The sequence below is a fragment of the Poeciliopsis prolifica genome, unplaced genomic scaffold, assembly GCF_027474105.1.
Source record: "Poeciliopsis prolifica strain line A6 unplaced genomic scaffold, Auburn_PproV2 SCAFFOLD002, whole genome shotgun sequence".
Taxonomy (NCBI): Eukaryota; Metazoa; Chordata; class Actinopteri; order Cyprinodontiformes; family Poeciliidae; genus Poeciliopsis; species Poeciliopsis prolifica.
This window is the reverse complement of record NW_026562377.1, coordinates 16,946,740-16,967,714: the sequence shown is the minus strand read 5'-3', so window position 1 is coordinate 16,967,714 and position 20,975 is coordinate 16,946,740. Positions and strand designations below refer to the sequence as shown.

The 20,975-nt window shown below is 37.6% G+C and overlaps 1 protein-coding gene across 2 annotated transcripts; it reads right to left on the bottom strand.

The window, feature by feature from the left end:
• Positions 1 to 100: 100 nt before the first annotated feature.
• Positions 101 to 20,803, bottom strand: ghrhrl (growth hormone releasing hormone receptor, like). Of its 2 annotated transcripts, XM_055052722.1 has the most exons (13): positions 20,689 to 20,803; positions 11,178 to 11,283; positions 10,618 to 10,725; positions 9,146 to 9,237; positions 8,343 to 8,446; positions 6,849 to 6,981; positions 6,609 to 6,762; positions 6,012 to 6,072; positions 5,659 to 5,728; positions 5,127 to 5,218; positions 4,247 to 4,373; positions 3,369 to 3,410; positions 101 to 1,635 (listed from the first exon to the last, which is right to left on the bottom strand). In XM_055052722.1, exons 1-13 carry the CDS (start codon positions 20,740 to 20,742, stop codon positions 1,534 to 1,536), a joined length of 1,245 nt encoding a protein of 414 aa, XP_054908697.1. In that variant the 5' UTR covers positions 20,743 to 20,803; the 3' UTR covers positions 101 to 1,533. The 2 variants fall into 2 exon arrangements, with proteins under 2 accessions (XP_054908697.1, XP_054908707.1); XM_055052732.1 differs by lacking the exon at positions 3,369 to 3,410.
• Between the last annotated feature and the right edge of the window lie 172 nt (positions 20,804 to 20,975).

Sequence of the window (20,975 nt, the reverse complement as noted above, 5' to 3'; positions counted from 1 at the left end):
AAGGAATAGCACAATGAAAAGTCTGTTTGATAACTTATCTTCTGAATGAATCGAACTTCAAAAACACACAGAGCATGCCGATGCTTTTAAAAAGCTGATTTATTATGTTTATTTGTGTGACGCAAACAGAACAACTCCAAACATTGTTTCACACTCATTTTCTGAATGAGAACGTTAAGAAATTCACTTCTGTCCTAAAAGTCACGTGTAGCTTAAATCACAGTTAGTAACAGTGAGACATTAATTTTCAGTGTTTCAACATTCCCAGCTGCCAGGTGAAATGTATTGTCCTTCCTAAAAGAGGCTACTGAGGACAAAAGTCGATGCTTGAACTCACAGGAAATACCACAGGGTGATGACAGGACAAGGCAGCAACATCAAAATCCATTATGGATGGACACTCAATAACAACTGGCACAAACTACGACAGATTTTACATTCAGTTTAAGGCAAGACAATGCTCTTACATGACACTAATCTTCACTGTGACATAAAGATCACAAAGAGTGCAGACCTGTAGGTCTGCACTTTTGCCTTTATGCAGGCAAATTTTGCACAAGTGCTTTGATTGAAAAATAAAACAGAACAATGTCAGGCTTATTTATTGTATCATACCATTAAAATCCACTTTTACATATTTTTTTACAACAACAAACACAATGCTGAATGTGAGTTAATAGTAGATACTGAGTTTAATACAAATAAATTAATAAACAAGATAAATAAATAAATAAATAATAAAATGATTTAAAAAAAGCATAACTACACCTCCAAGTAAAAACCATATAGAGACGGGAATTAGGATACAAATGCAAATGAAAAATGAACAAAAACTTTAATCCATGGCGTTTCTGGTATGAATAGCACCGTGGGAAAACCCAATCCAGCTGAAGAAAGCAGAAGAAGTCTTGAGGTTTCTTGTGCCTCACTGTTCGTGGGCTCAGTTTGATTCACAGCAAGCAAGGAGCATGAGAGTTAAAACAATGTAAAATGTTCAAATATAGGTACATTTTCAATGCACATGCAATGCTCTCTCACCAAAATCAAAAGCTGACACTGATTTGAACAGGCCAGACTCAACATCATGTTTACATTAAAATGTAAATTAGGAAACATTGTTTTCTTGATTAAAATAAACCCCCTATCAGAATTTTATTTTTTAAATGAAGGCTCTATAATTGTTAAGTCGATCTTTCAGCTAGCTGAAATTATCGAGTCATTAATTATTGAATGATGGCTCTGAGGCAGAAAGCTGCTCTTTTCATGGGATTAGTATGTGGTTGGGAGATGTAAGCAAGAACTATCCGGCACTGTAGTGTGAAATGTGAGCATGTGTTGAAATTTTAGTTGATTTCAGATTCTCTCCGTTTTGGCTGAAGAACAGAGAGCATCTGGCACGCGGTTTGGACAAACTTAGAGAACTCGCTGAGGAATCAAAAACAATCACTGTGCGTGCACTACAGCCTATTGGACAGATACAATATGCACAGAAACAGTCCTGTTTGAACATTCGGCTATCACACCAGAGAGATATCAGAAGGGAGTGTCCATCTGGCTCCCCTTTGCCGCGGGCGACACCACGCCGTAGCTCCTCTCTTGCCACCTCAGCCACTGCATGTGGATCTCTTTCTGCACCTACAGCACAAGATTAAGTGCAAGGGAGAACATACGTAAGAAAAAGACAAGAAGACACCTCTCCGTCAGGAAAAAAACTAGGAAAACATTGTTTAACATTTTATAATAGCCTACTTAGTTTCTGTAGATCAGCATAGTATAGACCATTGATGAGTAAGGAATAGTAAAATGTCAAAGCAAAAAAATTCAATGTTAATAGCCAATAATGGAATGGGCAGAACAAAGTTATGGATCTACTAATTAAACATTTAAAGGGCAACTGTCCCCACGTTTTGGAGGAGTACACGTGAAATCTTGAAAATACAAAACAAATTGCAATCCATCTTTCCCTTGGCATTTGGAGACTCGTATTTAAATAAAAATAAAAAAGAATTGCGAAGACTGCATTGCCAGTTTATGCAATTGGAAAAATGTTTTCTTGACAAAAACCACCAAATGGAGAATTTGTCAAATGAATGTGTGATTGCACTCATTCATTTTGAGAAATTCACAGAGATGGTGATCCACTCTTACTTTTCTCACATTAGCTTTCCTTTAGGTTCTGTTTCCCTCCTAGCACAGTGTTTGTATGTGTTTTGTTTTTCTAGTTTAGGAGTGTCAAAATGCACTTTTTGAGGTCTGATGTCCTGAAATCCTCAGGAGAATCTCAGACACCTCACACACCTGAATCCTCCTCTATGGAGTCCTGCTAATTAAGGCCCGGTTTGACAGAGACAAGATTAGGTGTATTCGCAAAGTTTTTTTTTGTTTAGTCTTTGCGTCCACACAGATCTGGTATTCTGGGAGACCAGAAATGATAATTTTTGAAAACAGATATCAAACATCAAACAGATTTCAAAATAGCAATTTTATGTAATTTCACACTAACCCTGCTTTTTTTCAGCTCTAATCCTCTTTCATACCAAACTACTACCTCAAAGACAATATTTCTCCAAACGTTTACCATATAACTCAATAAATTGATGCACCAGTCTTCACTTTAGAGTACACATGAGTTTTGTGACCTTACTATGCCCGTTTCGTTTTGTGTGGCTATTTTGTTATGCACTGACGCCCGCATTTGGGGCTCCTTATGAAATTATTGTTCTGCACCTATTTCTGGTACTCTTTGCTGCCTTGTTCTGCCTTTTTCTTCCATTTTCTGTTTTTTTTTTTCCTTTAACATAGGTATAAATTCTGGGGGCATGAAAATAATTTAACTGTCATGACTTATAAGTCTACATACTAGAAAATGGGAACTGTAGTAAAAATAAAAAATAAAAATTATGTTTTCTAAAGCAAAACTTAAGTTTAAGCCCCAGTATTTCTTTACCTGCAAGACGATGTCAAAAATAAAAGTAACAACCCAGGTCAAAAATTCAGTCTCAACTATTATCTGCAAGGCCCTTTTGGAAACTGAAATAGATATTAAGTTAATGCACAAGGACAGATGAAGACAGACAGACAGAGAGACAGAAAGACAGACAGGTGATGCTCAGGGATTGATAGGAGATCAGCCTTGCATTAATCATGATAATTACTGAAACCACATTGGGGCTTTCACATATGCAACAAGGTGGAAAGAAGTGGCAAATTGTTTTGGTACGTTAAGTGCTGGCAGTTTCCCCCCCTGCACCTCTCACAGGTCTTCAATATCGTTAAGCATATTCCTTATGCATCAGAGATCCATAAATCGCCTGGTAGTTATTCTGAATGTGTTACGGCTAATACTTGAGTGTGTGGTTTGTACTGACCTCTTGATTGAGAAAGCAATAGAGGACAGCAACAAGAAGTCCCTGTAAAAGAGACGATTTGTATTATTAATTGTTACATTCACCGGATTCCGGGTGTCTTTTGTGCAACAGCAAGTCTTGAACCTGTCTTTGTTAACTTTAATATTACAGCTTTAAACTGCATGCATACAGTTTAAAGCAGAGATGGAGAACTTGTGTGCTTAAGGTTCATGAGAGTGCAGATCTGTGCAAAAGTTTTAAATTACCTTCAAGTTCTGTTTGGTCAAAGTGTTTTCTCATCTGAATCTGAACACACTCAAAAGTATTTAAAAGTAATTTTCTGTGTTGGCCTTGTGCCTGACTATGACATCATATTGTGCAACAAGTGACAAAGTTAATAAAGTACCTACACTTGATTTTTGACCTGGGCCTCTTCAAGTAAAGACTCAAGAAATGTATATTTAACATGGCTTTTAATACTCAGTAATGTCAAATTTTTAAGTTTGTTTTTCTGTCTTTCTTTTTTTTTTAACCTTTATATGTTTTATTTTATTTATTTGCAATTATATTGGTTGTTTGGTTGACCTGGTGGTTACTGCAAAGGGCTATACAAATAAATATATGATCTATGTGTTGTCTGGGAAATTAATAATTAATCTGCAATTAACAGAAATACTGCACAAAGTATCTTTTGAAAATATACAGCTACGAATTAAATAGATGTCTGATTTGAAATTTTCACAGTTGGGGTTTAAAAAATATAGCAAAACTTTTGAAGCTGAAAGGAGAAATAAACCAATATACAGCATGAACGTAACATGGTTTGTGCACAGAAGCAAGTTGGGTTAGGTATTTTCTTGTAAACGAATCAGGTTTGTGTGATAAGTTCACGTTTGCACCTGAAAAGATCCCAGGCAGAGCTCGATATAGAAGCGCAGGTTGTTTAAGGAGTCAGGCAGAAAGCTGGAGAACATGTAATGGGTCCCAAACAGAGGGATGAGGAGGAGGGTGGACTTGGCCAGGCGCCTGTTGCACAGAGGGAAATAAAATCCAGATACCAGAGGTGAAACATCCTGTCGCAGATAGAGCATTTCTCATCTGAATGCTGCTGATGCAAGCAGGTAAAAAGTAAGATCGGGCATTAGTTGGGAGGATTACTCTGTATGTGCAGGTATGTGTTTGTATGTATATCTCATGTGCATTTGTATTACAGGTATGAATGCACCGTAGCTGATAATTAAATCAACCATCTTTTAACTTACCTTGATATGTCTTTTATGAGGTCCAGCATACTTGATGTGCCAGGCGCGCTCGGTCTATTTGTGATTCCAATTATAAATTCTGATAAGGCTCTTGGTAAGAGGAAAGGTAGACGTGGCCAGACTGAGTAGATTGATGCTCAGCATGTAGGTCAAATAAATTATTCAGGACACACTACGAGTGTATCAACAGCTTTTGCCCAAACTGCATCTTTCAACATCCGAGAGCTAAAAAGTATTCAAAGAAGTGTCAATCATCACTCGGAGAAAGTGCAAGAGTTTACCACAAATAAGCCACAGAGCCCAGACTCTGAAAAATCTACACTTTGTATGGGGGAGAAAAAAATGAATCTAAATTGAATAAAACCAGTCCTCAGACTTCAAGGTTGCAAACAAGCACTCTATTTTCTTTGAAAATATTTCCAGCAGACTTCAGTGTTCTTTGGATAAAGGATTTACATACAATCAGCATTTGAGAGCTGAGAAAGTGCATCGCCGCTCAGACTTTACTGACTATTACCTGTATTGAGAGGAGTTATTGAACTGGATCAGCCGAGGATTTAGCTTCTGAATGAGGATTCTGATGATGTTCACGAAAAGCATAAAATTGACCTGTTGATAAAAAAAACACAAAAAAGACAAATTGATGTCAATCAGTAATGGTTTTTGCATAAAGTCCTGATATACTCTTCCTTTTCCACTTATTCACACTCCCTATAACACTGAAAAAAATCAAATGCAGACTCCACTCCACTAATGAAGCCCATTCTGAAGAAAAAAAAAAACTAAAAAAAAAACATAACTTTTTACTGTGTAAATCATTGCAGGTTAGTAGGCAGACAGAGTATGTAATGTATGAATGTATAAATGACACCGACTGGACTTTAAAGTAAGCAACAGAAAACTCTCTTGGATGGTAGTGGCCACAACCATCCAAGTAGAATATAGCCAGGTAGTGAGCCATATTTGCTCATATCAAAAACCATCACTGCACACAGTCTGTATGATTCCATATGAATAAAAGCCAAGGGTTTTTCAATGGGAGCATTTACCGCTATAGAGACAACAATTGGTCCCTGAATGATCCACCAGTAAGGAGAGTCCTTGATGTTGTCCCAACATCTGTAGATGAAGATATTTTAAAGACATTTGGAGTTGTTTCATGTAAACTGAACAAAAGCAACAGAAGCACAGTTAAACCAAGCACAAATAATAAAGTACATCAAACAACAGAAAATAATTTATCACCTGAATTAAACTTACATCTCACACGTAAACCAATTCTCTAACTTAATGAGGCTATTTACCATACTGTGATTCTTTATTTTTAATTGCTTAAACTAAATGACATAGATGAACAATATATTATTAGTGCATTTCAAAAGCCATGAGGTTTTATACAAACTCTGTGTCCTCAAAATAAACCCTGGATCCAATCCACAGAAGTATAAAGACAACAGGCACACCTGTAGAGAGGCAGGAAACCAAAATTAATGTCAATGAAATCTAATCAAGACACAGTGAGAAGGCAAAATCATAATTACACTGTTATTAGTATATGAAACTGAGTTTTTCTTTATCTTGTCTCTGAGCTGTGCTGCAATTTCTAAGAGCAGATTAGGCTTTAGGAGGCTTTATGCAGTATTTTATTTCCTATAAACTTATAATGACTGTTTGGTATCATGTATGCTGAAGAATGTCTTGCATATCTACACGTAATCTAGTCACAAAACTACAAGCTGCTCAGGTCAGAGACCTCAAAGAGAAATCACACATGACAGGTTGGCAAATACGACAGTAGCTTGAAAGTTATGACAGTCATTCAGCTTCACTACTGGCTCCAAGTAATTGCTAAACAAGTTGCTACGTTAAATTGCTAAAATAAAACTGTTTACTTGGCTCCAAAAAACAAACATGTTTAAGTCATAAACTTGACATCTGTTGCCTGTCGCTTAAAGAGACAAACACATTTCAGTATTTTTTGCTATATTGAGCTTCTCACCCCATCCCAGAATACTGAGGCCCCAAAGGCAGCGGCGGCTGTGGTATAAAGATGAGAGCAGCAGGGAATTGAGGTAGAGCGCCTCTACCAGCAGCCAAAAGAAATTAGTCATCATACAGTAGTGGCAGAAAACCACAGAAGCCTTGCAGGCAAACTGAACAGAAAAAAAAGAGAACAGAGAGTGAATAGTTAGACGGTGAATTCGATCCCGAACTCTCCTGCTGGGAGTGTTTATCTTACCGTGGACAAGGTGCAGTGGTTGGTGTCATAACTTGGAAACAGATTAGCATCCTTTATGAAGACGGCCACAGACTTCAGGATGAAAGAGAGAAAGAGCTGGATGTGAATGAAGTTCCTGGCACATCTCAGCCTCCTGTTGAAAAGCATGCAAACAAATGCAAACCACTGAAGGCTATACTGCACAACAATTACAAAAAATGTAGTTTCTTTAAAATTGTTCCGCCGAATTGATTATGTTTTTATAGTTTTAAATATTTTATTTATTTCAAACAGACAATGAAAGGTAAGAATAAAATAAATAGATAAATAAATAGATGAAAAGACAAATAGTCACACCAACTGACATGCAATTTCACACAATTTTGGTTTCTATTAATTTAATTTGCATATTTAATTGAGCTTTTTTTTATATATTTACTTGAAATTATTTTTTTTGTCTTTTAAGAATAGATTATTGTGAAATCAGTCTGAGAAACATGTTTGAAGGCTAATTGATAGATTATTAGGGTCAGAGTTTTGTGTGCACTACACCAACAAAAACCATCAAATAAAAGAGCTGATTAGGAGAGAATAGATGGTTTTATCATATTTGTGCATAAAAGTACATAAATAAACCTCCCACAAGCAGAATTCATGTCTTCAATAACAGGGAAGTGAACATTTAATAAATAGGAGCATTGTGGCATGTTAACTCCCAGAAGAGTTAAAGAGTTTAGTTTTCCATGGCCAGAGAGGAAGATATAAAAACCAAACCAAATAAGCTGTTCGATTTAATAACTTTGCTATTAAATTGAAGAATTCTCTTCAGGTAAATGTCACACCCTCCTGTTTTTGCAATGACACCTATACAAATCAGCTTTAGTTCTGTTTGCACTGAAAATAGATACCTTACTACCACTATCTCAATTCAATAGTCTTTCAGGTGTTCACAAATTTGTTTTACAACTCCAGACAAAATTTCTGATATAGTTTTAAAAAAGCACCGTGAAAAATGAAAGCCATCTGGACATAAAAGGACATAGAGCGCTGAAAAAAATTTGAGAGGTCACTTAAAATGATCAGTTTTTCTCATTTTACTTTTCGTAGGTGTATGTTTGAGAAAAATGAACATTGTTTATTTATTTTTTTTATTCTTTGAATTATTGACAACATGTCTGATAATCCAAACAAAAATGTTGTAGTTGTATTTATTTGCAGAAAATGAGAAACGGTCAAAATGACAAAAAAGATGCAGTGCTTTCAGACATTAAATAATGAAAAGAAAACAAGTTTATATTCATTTAGAAACAAAAATACTAATGTTTTAATTCAGGAAGAGTTCAGAAATCAATATTTAGTAGGTTATCAATGGGGTGCAGTGCAGTGGTCTCTTCATTTTTTTTTCCAGAGCTGTACAGTGTTTATAAACAGTATTTCTAGAGTCATGTGGCTCATTGATCAAGATTTACTATGTGACGTATAAACCAGAACAGTCTTTAACTATCAAATTCAAACCTGAACATCAGCAGAATGAAGACAGCCACAGCCAGCACCCCCAGAGAGACGCTGTAGCCGATGGTGTATATCAGCTTCACAGTGGCAAAATAAGACTGCTCCGTCTAAAAGCGATGCAAGAAAGACGGATTTGTGTGAAAGGACATCATATTGAAATATCAAAGCTGTCGGACTTCAAAATAAATAAGTAGAGTAATGTCCCTAAATGAGACTAAATTACTGGTAAAGTTAAGACTTAACTGGACTGAAGAGATGGGTCCAAAACAAATGCAGGGGAGATCCTGTCAATGCAGCTTTTACAACATTTACTAGGCTTTTTACATCAAAACAAAAGGTGCACCATCTCACTGCTGGTGTCTTCCAAAAGCAACATTGTGATTAAGTACCATTCTCTTCTTTTCACGGAAATTAGATAATTTCAGCTATTTCCTGCTGAGTGACTTCTGACTCTGTCCATCAAACATATTTTTGGTCTTACAGCAAAATAGGTCTTCTTTTCTCTTCCAAGAAGCCTGTTGACCATTACGTCAAAAAGCTTCAAATTAAAATGAGAAAAATGCAGCTCCTGACATATGGAGCATTTTTTCTTTTCATTGCCTGTTTGATTCTGCCACAGATTCACCCTTTGCTTTGTCCTTATGCTTTTTATGTGCTTCCTCCCAATTTTCAGGCAGCTCTCAGTTTTCTCCTGCTTTTGTCTCCAGCTGTTTCCAATATTCTTGTCGACCTCTGCCCTCCTAATCTTTGGAGTCCCGTGTTTCTCTGTGTGACCTGTTAAGCTGTTGTGCTTCAACGACCCTTACCTCAGGAATGTCATCATCCACAGTGCAGGCAATGTGGTACGCTGGAAAAGGTTCTGACCAGCCGCGGCTCGTGCAGTTTCGGCTCACCGACCCTACAGACAGACATTAGGTGAACAAGAAGTCAAATGTATTCACTTAGAATGCTATCCTCTTCTGGAGCACATTTGAGCCTTTTTCTCTTTTTCACAGCCATATTTCTTACATAGATTCACTTAATTGTGACGTGAAAACAAAATGAATGGTTTTCAGATTTTAAAATAACCTAAAACGAATGGAGAAAAAATAAAACAAACATTTACAAGTTGGTGCATAACATTTGAGAAATTAGCTCACTTATCTTTGATAGCCCTAAAGAAAATCCAGTGCAACCAATCGCCTATAAAAGTAAAGTGGTTCATAAACTGTGCTTCGTTTTAATCTCAGTATACATCTTGCTGTTCTTTGATGGCTTCAGGAGTAAACGTTTTAGCCCTCTTCACTTAATAAACAGCATAATGAAGACCAAGGAAAACATCAGATAGATTGGAGATAAAGCTGTGAGAAAACAATGTAGGCAATAAAATGATATTCCAAGATTTGAACAGTATCTGAGAATGGAAAGAGCACAGCTACAAATCTACCAAAATTCAGCCATGAATTCAGCCAGACTACATAGGAAATTGATAACAAAAGCAGCCAAGATTTGTTGACAGAATATCCCAGGATAAACAAACTGTTTATCCTGGGATAAACAGTTTGTTTGTTGAGAGAGACCTATAAAATGTCCTTAAAGTTTGCTATAAGCCCTATAAGGGACTCAGCAAATATGTAAAAGGTTAGCCTGATCAGATGAGATTCAAAGTAAACTTTTAAGCCCAAGTGCAAAACACCATATTTGGAGGAAAGCTAACAGAATGGTGGCTGCAGTTTCACACTGTGAGGATGCTTTTCTTCAACCGTGACATTAAAGCTGGACAGAGTTTATGTCAAAATACGTGAAGCAACACACGAGGTAATCTAAGGAGAAGACTCATATGAAGCTGACGTACAGTCAGGTAAGTGACATGATTTAGATTGCATAAAACATATGTACAACTTCTATCTGTGAACATGTGACCTTAGGGATTCATTTCATACCATCTGAGGCAGACTGCCTCAAATGCTTGATTTAAGTTAAATCAAGCATTTGATTTAATCTCCATTTGATACATTAGAGAACAAACGTTTTTAGTTTGTCCTTTAAAATAAAGTCCATAACATATATATGACGGTATTTGCAACTCTTTATTCGCTCATTTTGCAACAACCAAGTTTTATGTGCAGTCATTACTAGACTTATTCAGTTATTAATAGAGATAAAGTTTAATTACCACCTATGACAATCTGACGAGATTGCTTCAGTTTAAATAACTAAAAACTTTATAATTTTTTACTGTGCTACATTTTGACTTAATCACTTAATGTGTTTTATTTCAACCAGCCAGGTCACCTACCTGTGTTGTTTCTGAACAGGGAAAAGACTGCAGGACAACCTCTTTGCACAGTTTCACCGGTGACAGCTTGAGGCCAGCAGACAACTTCATCCCATAATGGTCTGCAACCTTTCCAAAGAAGATTTCAGGACAGGAAGTTGAAAATGTGTTGCTATTTCAGTCGAGATAGACCTTATGTGATTATGTAGTCATGGCGGAAAAAACATTATGCAAATGGTGTGAACAGTTATTCCAAACAGAGTTGTTTGAACCATCTCTAGAATTACAATTAAAAAAACGAAAACCACTCAGTAGACCTTTTCTTTATTTATCATTAGTCTATATGAAACCATGCCTAATGTTTCATTCTACAGATGCATCTCAGTGATAGATAACCGAGTCTGTTTTCATTCCCGACCATAAACAATCTTCCCAGACAGCTCATGGCTCTCTGTGAGACATTTCCTGCAATTTAATGTGAACAGTGACCACCTGCTGTATATTTCATATCACTCAGAGCCACTTTTCGATTCATGAGTTGCTTCTACATGGCTGCTTGTTTTAAAAAGTGAAAAACACACCTTCTGTGCTTCTGTTTTCCTGCTCGGCGATGTACTGCAGGCAGAGTCGCTCCTCTTTCTCCAGCTGAAAGTAGAATTCACACTCCGGGTGCAGAAGCGACAAAGCCTGGAGGCAGGAAAGCAAGGGAGGATCTCCAACATATGCAGAGGTACATAGATGTGGAGAAATAATTCTGAAAGCTTGTGTTTTTTTAACATATTCGGATCAATGCCGACAGACTCAAGTAACATGATCAACCTTTCGTAATTGATCGCAAGTGTGTTCTTATGAAGTCTAAAAATGCTATTTTCTGATGAGGAACAAATTAAGACACCCCCGACATTTATTTCCACTGTATGGCAAAAACCGCCTGTCACATCATGTGAATGATACAAAAACATCTCTGCCCAGCAGATGAAGAGATTTGTCCTGCTTAAATCTCAGAAGTTTAGCTTAGTGAACCTCTCTCTGGAGAAGTGAGAGTAATCCTCTTGGTGAGATCCTGACAGCTGAAGTCATCAGAAAAAAAGAGAGTAGAAGTTCACAAGGATTTTAATAGATCTCAAAAAGATTTCAGTCTCGTCCTACTTAAAGTCTACACCAGAGGACATCCGACGATGTGGCCATGTGTTGCAGTTTAAGACACAGATAGAGACCCGGACTTTTGGAATATCTTTTGTTGGACTGATGAGTCTGGAATAATTTATTTTCTGGCCATAAGAACAGATGGGACGTCTGGTTCTAATCAAATGCAGGATTCAGGCAACAAACCCTCATAACAACTGTGAAGCACAGAGGCAGAAGTGTGACGGTTTGGGGATGTTTTGCAGCAGCAGAACCCGACCAGCTCACCATCATGGAAGTCATCACGCCTGTCATAAGGTAAAAAGAATAAATAAATAAAAGATGTGAGAGGATCTATAAAAAGTAAAACGAGGGCAGAACTGGACCCTGCAACATGAGAGTGAACCAAAACGTACCAGTAAATCCACTAAGGATGGGTTGAGAAAAAAGAAAAGGAAGGATTGCTGTCATAATGCATGCAAGAAGAACTGCTCTGAAGTCATGAGCCAAAGGGATCAGGCCAGCTTTGTGGCATTATGGTGTCCTAACAATGTCCTCAGATAGAAAACAATTTTTTGTTTGACTCTAATGAGTATTTCTTGTTGCTTAAGTGCAATTAAATCACTTTCTTTTCCACTAATGAATAAAAGATAAGCTTAGACATCAATAGGTGAATATTTTCTATATATAAGCAGGTGGCATTACTTTGCCTGCTGAAGCGATCCAAAAGCCTTCCATGTGTTTAAAAATAAATAAATAAATAAGAGTCTCTGAAAGGGCAGTGACTCATTTTGGTCTCCCTCTGAAACACTACCCTTTTGGTAAAACTCACCTATTTCCGTCAGTGACATTAAGCACAATAATCTTTCACCATCGCGCCCAGAAGGGGGGAATTAGAGTGATTCATTTAAAGAGGTTGTCCCGAAGGACACAGATGATAATCTTTGCTTCCAGCAACACTGTGCAAAATCCTTCTAATGTTGCTCAGAGGTCCTTCAGATTGTTTACATTTTCAAACGACAAACAACAGCAATAATAAAAAAAGCAACAACTAAATTTGCATTCGACTGTCAATTAGAAGAAGTTAACAACACTTCAGAGGAAGGATACATTTCTAAAGAGACACTGAACTGAATGATAATATGCAGACAGGGTTGGTATGGGCACCGAAATCCAAAGATTCAAGTAAAACGAGATTTAATGTTCTATAAAGGGAGATGTAGGATTTTGACCTTCACAGGACATCAGGTGCAGAAGTTAAAAATGGATATTTTCAAGTAATGGTCAAATGTGCTGTCTGCCCTTGTTAGCACAGACTGTATATAAAACATTTATGGATCTAGTCAACGTGTTGAGATGTGAAGAGGATGGCGTGAACAATTTGCCTCCTGCTCCAATATTACTTTGACCCCAAATTAAAAATGCATCATCTCTCTTTTGAAATATTAAGCTAATGAGATTGGACGACAGAGTCTGACGTTTTTGTAGAAGGTAGATTTTGTAAACTTTCCCAGAAAGATTTATCTACAATACAGTACAATACAGTGTTAAAGTACTGCCCCACTTACAGATTTATAGAGCTTTAGTTTTTAGTCAAATTTTAAATGTTTATATCATAAAAAAGAGACAAAAATCTCCTAAAAAGGAAAGTCGTGCAAACTAAGACACCTGCTGATGAGTGTAATGGTGCTGGAGCTGCTGAACCCACAATGGGTAAAATCAGAACTTCTCCATCTTTTCCTTTTTTTTTTAATATGCATGGTGCCAGTGAACTTAGGTGGTCTCAATCTAAAGGTCAGAGCAGAGAGCCAGGTCTTGTTTTGTTCACTACGACAGGATATTGCAAAAATTGCAAAAATTCTCCACAGAGTGGTGGGGTCTTTGTTTTACGATTTTATTTTTATTTTTCCCTTCCTTTCAGAAACATCATAAAGCATAAAATGTAGTCGGCAGGACTGACGGGAGTATTTGTCTATATGTGTTTGTGGTTACCTGGTGTTATGGGGACCTAACTCTGTTTGGATAGTTTTATTATCTGGGCATCCTTTTCTAAACAGAAATAAAAGCAATCTGTAAGCATACATTTTTAACTCCGAGGTGTTAGTGTTTTTTCAATAGCAATAAAGATTAAATACGAGGAACAAATCAAACCTCTAAAGCTATGAGTTTTTATGTACAGCAGAGTTGTTCAAATAGCCGTGACAGTATGTAATTAGGAAAACCATGACATGATGATCACGTGCCTGTTTGTTGCCAAAATTGCTTTATGAGGAGGGACCGTTTTGCATTTTGTCTTTTCCACCCTGTTTGATTTTGAGGCTGCCTCTCCACCCCATTTAGTTTGAAAGAGATTTGCATCCAGTAAACTGTAGCGGGACACCAGACAGAGCACCAGTGGAGCCAACTCCGTTTCTGATGCGCATGTTGATTTGACGGCGTCCTTGTTTCGGGTCACTTCCATCTTAGTTAAAAACCCCTGAAGGGAAAACAAGATGCGTCTGCGTGGCGTGTTTCTGACAAACTCTTGACAAAACAATGCATCAGACGCCACATTGCTGGGGGACGTCAAAGAGATTATTCCCTAGTTATCGTCTTTCTGAGCGTTGCTGTCCCATAGGATGACCTGATGGGTGCTGTAACTATTTCTAGTGGAGAGATCAGTCGATCTCTGTGGGGAATGATAACATTGTTGCCTGCACAAAGTTATTTAATTGCATCATATGCGAAGAAACATAAAGGCTTTTGAACTGAAAGAGGCAAGACAATGTAAAAAAAAAAAAACTATTTAAATTTGAACTGATTACAGAAATGTTGCACCACACTGACGTGATGCGGTAATGAAACGTCATTAGTTAAAAACACAGCATGATGGTCCATAAACATATCATTATTAATCATATCTAAAAATCAAATGCTACTGATTCCAGCTTAACCAAAACCTCAACTTAAGTGGTTACCACCATCAAACTTTGTTTTTTTGTCACTTTAGGACCACAAACCTGAGCAATTTATTCTGATCTTATGTGAAGGACCAACACGAAGTCGCATGTACAGTAAGAGTGAAGTGGACAGAGATCGATGCAGCGTGTTGAGCATTTGCATTCAGCCCTACTCACGCACTTTTTTTGTTGAACCACCTTTTGCCACAATTACTGCTGAAGAAGCTCTTTTAGGGTATTTTTCTTCTAACTTTGCATAGCTAGAGAGCGAGAATCTCATTTTTTCAAATGCTTCAAGCTCAGTCATGCTTAATAGAACATATCGGTATGATTCACTTTCAAGCCACAGTGTCTTAAATGGATTTAGATATGGACTTTGACTGGGCCATTTATACACACTAATTCAGTAAATTGGAATATATGTCCTGATGACTAATTTCTGAGATTGACAGTACCTTTGAAAATAACAACCCACAAGCAGGCTTTAAACACGCTTGTCTTTGAGACAAAATGAAGGGGGTTGAATGCAAATGCTTTTTTTATATTCCTATTTGTAGCAAAATCTTTGCAACTATGCCAATTTGTTTTGGTCGAACAAAGACCGAGCGAAACACACTGAAGTTGTGAACATAACATCCTGGCAAATAACTTTTCACGTTGATATTGCTCACACAGACACATCCACACGTGCACCAAAAGTGTCTCGGTTAGAGACCAACAAGTGCCTGTATTTGTGCAAGATTACCGACACCTTTTCATGTCAAAAACAGCGACAGGAACTAACAACTTTTAGGAAGCTTGTTGGGACTGCACAAACCCCTGCTGGCAGAGAAATGTTTTCCTCATTCCCTCAAATTGGAAACAAACATGCAACCATCTCCTCTTCAGCACCACGCCTGCCCTCGCCACTGATCAATGAAAATGTGGGAAACCTTGCCAACTCTATTTCTTCCTAATGTCGCACTAACAATATAATGAGAGATGTGGTTGTGCAATTTACCCTGCTGCTTCTGCTCTTCCAGTTCAAAGGCAGGTAGAGGATAACTAAAGTTTATTCTCCCCCCTGCAGAAACTGAGTAAACCAATTCAGGGGCATGCTGCATAATGTGCGGTATTCACAAGTTTTTGTTTTGTAAATATGGCTTTTTTGTTTTTTTTTTTTAAATGGAGCGTCGGAGCATTCAACATGTATAATTTCTATCAGTGTCGGGTTATGCTGACATTTACAAACTCACTTCAGCTCCGACTCTTCACCCCATGCATTGTTTGTCACTCTTCAGGGTGATTTGTCATCGGTGATGGCTCCGACAGTCATCGCTGCGAGCTGCTTGCTTAGGCAGAAAATAAGTCATCTTCTCCATAGTCACTTGGTTTAATTTATTTAAAAGAACCAGCTGCTGTTTTTGTAAAGTCTTTGTACTTCAAAATATTTTCAAAGGAGTCAGTTCTTTTTAAAGAAGTTGTTAAATGCTGTCTCAATCCATGCGCACGTGCAGAAGCAATCCATAGTTATCATTTATCCAAATAAAGTTGGAATGGAGACAAAAAAAAGACCACATCAACACTTCATTTGCATAAATTGTATTTACTAAAAAAAATGAGAAGGATGAGAATTGTAATATTCTGTTGCTAAATTAGTTAGTTATGCAAATATGAAGGTCAGACCTGGTTCTTTCTGTTTTGTTACATAAAACTTTCAAACATTTGACTTTTTCCAACACTGTCTAACAAACTGTATGAACAACTTCGCTGATGGAAATAAATAATCATGTAGCCTGGAGTTTTTATTTTATGATCCTTGTACAAGCAGTTGTTTAAGTGCTGCCTCAATAAATACTGATGCTGATGTCTGATGAGACTATAGCTACAATAAATACCTACATAAATATGACCATATCACAGCCAGAGCAACAATTGAAATGTGTAAAATATGGAAGAACTTTTACACTAGAAGTGACCCAAATGTTTCTGTGAGAAATTAAAATTTTTAATGCGTTTTCACCTAAAGAGTTAAACAATTGAAAGACTTCTGTGACTATTCTGTGGATTATTTAGGTAAAACATAAAATTAAATTTAAAAAAGTGATACTCTGATATTAATTTTAATATTTTGAAAATCAGACAGTTATTAAACATCCATCAAAACCCTTTAAACCACCAAATATGATTCATATTGTCCACCTGATGGTGTATATGCTGATTCATATCTGCATATTTGATCCGGGATATGCAAAAGATTTTTTTTTTAAAAGGTGTTTTTTTTGTTTGTTTGTTTTTTTTTACACACAATTGAAGATGAAACTCATAACCTGCAGATTATAAATTTAGGCCGGTGTTTCCACAGTGCATTCAAATAGATTTTCCTTCTACACAACCCTCAGGCGTTCATCTCAATATGACTGACTGTGCTGCTATTTTCTCCCTTCGGTCACAAAAATGACCACAAAACAGAAGACTCAACAAAATAACAAACGTGTGACGGTTCAGAACACAACACATTAAAAAAATATAAACACAGCAAAATGTCCTGTGTTGAAAACATTTAACTAAAAGGCAGTTTTCCATCTTTGGGTTGTTTACTGGAATGCACTCAAGTTTTTGATTTATTCTGGGGATCTTCAGGCCATCGTTGGGTGTTTTTTTTTTTTTTTTTTTTTTTTTTTTTTACATATTTTTGATGTATTTTATCTGATTTCAGTTTGTTTTGCACCTTAGGGCCACTTCATTCACTCTCACCATCATAAATATCTGCAATCAAAATGCAATCCAGGCTACTTGGAAGTAAGGAAGCAGACAGATGGATACCCCACGGGTCTGATAAGTGTTGTTTTCACACAAGGGGACACTATGACGACATCTTGTGCAACAATGGATCCGGAGATATGAGACCAATGCTCAATAATGGAGGGGGTTTGAGGAATAAAGTGAGTCAAGACTGGATCGCTACAAAGCTCCAAGGGCACACGTTGTTCTCCCCTATTTCAGCAGAGTGATGTGATGAAGGGAGACACTGTGCTGCATTTGAAGGACAGAAACAGAGGTTGGAAGACGGAGAGATTAGGGGGTCTATGTAACATAAAGCTCCATAATGTGAGCACTGAAACTAAATGCAAGGCCAAAGACCCCTTTACTCTGCCAGGTCAGTGATAAAAAAAAAAATATATATATATATATATATGTTCGTAGAGAGGTGAAACCCATTATCCACTATAACTGCCTAAAAAGCACCGGGCTCGCTTTGCAGATGCTACTCTCTGTTTCCAACAGCGAATCAGGTGCACTATTACGCTCTGGCACACAAAAATATAAAAACATGTTCTTTCGATTAGGGAGAGTGAACAAACAAGGTCAGCCTTCGAAGTTCAGATCATGAGAACATGGGGGGATATTTTTACCTATGATGCAAATAAGCTTATTAACTTTGTTGCCAGGAGTTAGATAAGCTCAAAACTGCGTCTCAGAGGAGAACTCATCTAAATCATTATTTTTGTAACCGACTGTACTTGAAAGTTATTCCATGTCTTCTGTCAAAAGTTCATCCGTAACGTTTTTTTTTTTTGTCTGAGTCACACACACACAAAAAAAAGGATCTTCTCTGTCATCCTATGGTTATGTATTCTCCTTGTGGAATGACTCAGACTGAGCTGATAAGTAGATGAATGTCTTAAAGTTTTTCCACCCTCCTGCAGCTGACAACCGATAATCTCTTTTTTTTTTTCCTCCCAGGTACTGGCCAAAGAGCAACTTTACAATCGCATTTGAACAACTATGAACGAGAGAGAGAAAGCGCTGATTTAGCTTTTGTTTAGTTTCACTTCACCTTCTTTGGAAACAAGCATTTCTGGTCACTGCAATCGTCTGGGTGGTAAAAGAGAACGGAGATGCGCACAGTGATTAGTGTGCGCTCCGCTCACATTATCTTTGTGCCAAGCAGATCATCACACCAACCAGTTTTCCTGCTTTTCACATTTCTATTCAGCCAGGATATTAGCGAGGTGGCACTGGAATAATAGCGCCCACAAAGCTGTTGTGTATGCATGTGAATGTGACGCGATTAACTGTCTGTGTGAGATACGTGGCCAAGTCTGCGTCCTGCATGCTGTGCTTTTTGCACAGCTGAACGGATAGGGCAAGCTGAATGGCAAATTGATACAAGTACAGCCATCGGTTTGTTTTTATTGCAAAAATAATTATTTAGAAACTTGTAGCAAATAAGTGAAGAGATTATGACGGGTTGTTTATTTGCACCAAGAGCAAAACAGATTTAAAAAAGAGATGAAATATGTTTTTTTTTTCCTGATTCATGAATTTATGTAAGAGCTCTGGCCTGAAAATCTCAGTTTGTGAAAAATTACCATGAGTCTGAACTAGATGATGTTCTCTAATGAATAAATGTTCCTGTGAGAGGAAAGAAGTTCAGTTTTTTTTATTTTGCAGAGGCCCTCAATAAAAGGTGAAATGAATACTTCACATTTTGTTAAAATTTTACAAAATGTCATCAAACCAATATTTGTTTAAATGCATTCAACTCTTACGAAACCAAATTACTTGCAGTTGAACTAAAATGAAGCGTTGTTTGATACATTTAGCAAATTCCTACAATAAAAAAATATTTTTTTTTTTGTAGAGGAAAACTTAGGACATCCTAATAGCAAGTCTTGCCTCCTTTGGTTGAGATAAATTCAATTCTTGTAGTCAGCAGTCAGATATTTGAAGGGTTTCTTGCCACAGCTGCCTCTCCTTGAAACAAATTCAGGATTTTGACTAGGACCATGTCATATCAACAGTCGCAAGATCCTGCTGTAGGTCCCAGGCATCAGGGTGCCCTACCTGAACAATCAGTCCAAAACAAATGTCATCTTGAATCACAAACCGGTTTGGTTCAAGTCTACGTAGAACCAAATTCAGTCCAAATTCCTTTCAGATCAAATCAATTAACACTAGCCAGTCTGAGCAAGCATGAGGCAACAGTGGAGAGGAAGAACTGACTTTGCAAGTAGAAACCTGCTCAGTGTGAGCTGTGTGTGAAAGGAACGATGTAGCTCCAGCAACGGAGGGAACACCGACACTGAACCGATTTTTTTAGAAGAAAAAAACTCCTAAACCAATGGATCAAAGGTTTGACCAACACGTGTTTTAAAGGTGCAATCAGGTTCTGCAGAGTTTTGTTACTGAGCAATTCTTTACATCAGGCAGGAACCAGATGTAGCATCTGCTGTACAACATCTCTGAAGGTCACGGATTTCAAAACTCACGTACGCATCCGGTCCCATCTCTCTTGAAACACAGGAACATCCAAACACACACATGAAAAATAAGGCAAAAATTTTCCTCAAACGGGTCACATAAATACAGTATGGCAATCAGCTTAAATAAAGATAACTCCCTGCAAGATTTCCAACCAGAGTGAGACTTTCATGATTCATTTGAAACATGAAGTAATGAAATATGAACAGAGATGTGGTGCATGTCTGCATCTCATTTAATTTACCATAAAACTTAAGTCACATGCTCAGAGAAATAACCTAATACCCCATTAAAAACACTTCTATTACTAAGAAGGCATTTCCTCACGTCACCTTCAAGGTTTAACCCCAAAATAGGATTCTGCGCTGACTTCATCATATGTCTGAAACTTTTCATTAATAAGTCCTATTTCACATAATGCAAATGAAATATTGATGGTAAGTGTTGATTTAATGCGCATAACTGAAACTGTTGGAATGATGCTTTAAGTTTGCAACCATCTTTGAAATGACTGCTCACTGATTTGTGTGAGTCATCACATGCGTGCAACAAATTATTCCAAGAACTGAACGAGACGGAGAGCTGCCTCCGTAGAAACGCGAGCGCGTGCAGGAGGGTCCGCGTGTCTAAATTGAGACGATGAAACTCAAAGAGGACAACTTAGTTTATCCCATATGGAAGAGATTCTACCCCCACCCCACCCTTGAGGGAAGCGCGAAGTTTCCACGAGTTCTTTTTCTTCTTTGTCTCAACACATTGCAATAAGATTCAAAGGACTCACCACTCGAGTCAGACACAGAGGAAGAAAAATCCCTCTGGTGTCGGGACGGAACATGTCGCCTGCTCCTTCCGTAACAGTCCAAACGCAGCGCCTTCCTGAGACTCACTCCGGCTGGACGGGATGCTGAGCCGCGCCGCGCCGCACCGCGCGAGCTGCGCTCTCTCCAGGTGATAGTTCACTCACTTTCACAATAAAAGCCTTAGACACAAAGTGCGGGATGTCGTGAAGACGAAGAGCTTTCATATCCTAACACCTACAAACTGCACGCAGCCCTACTCCAGTGACTT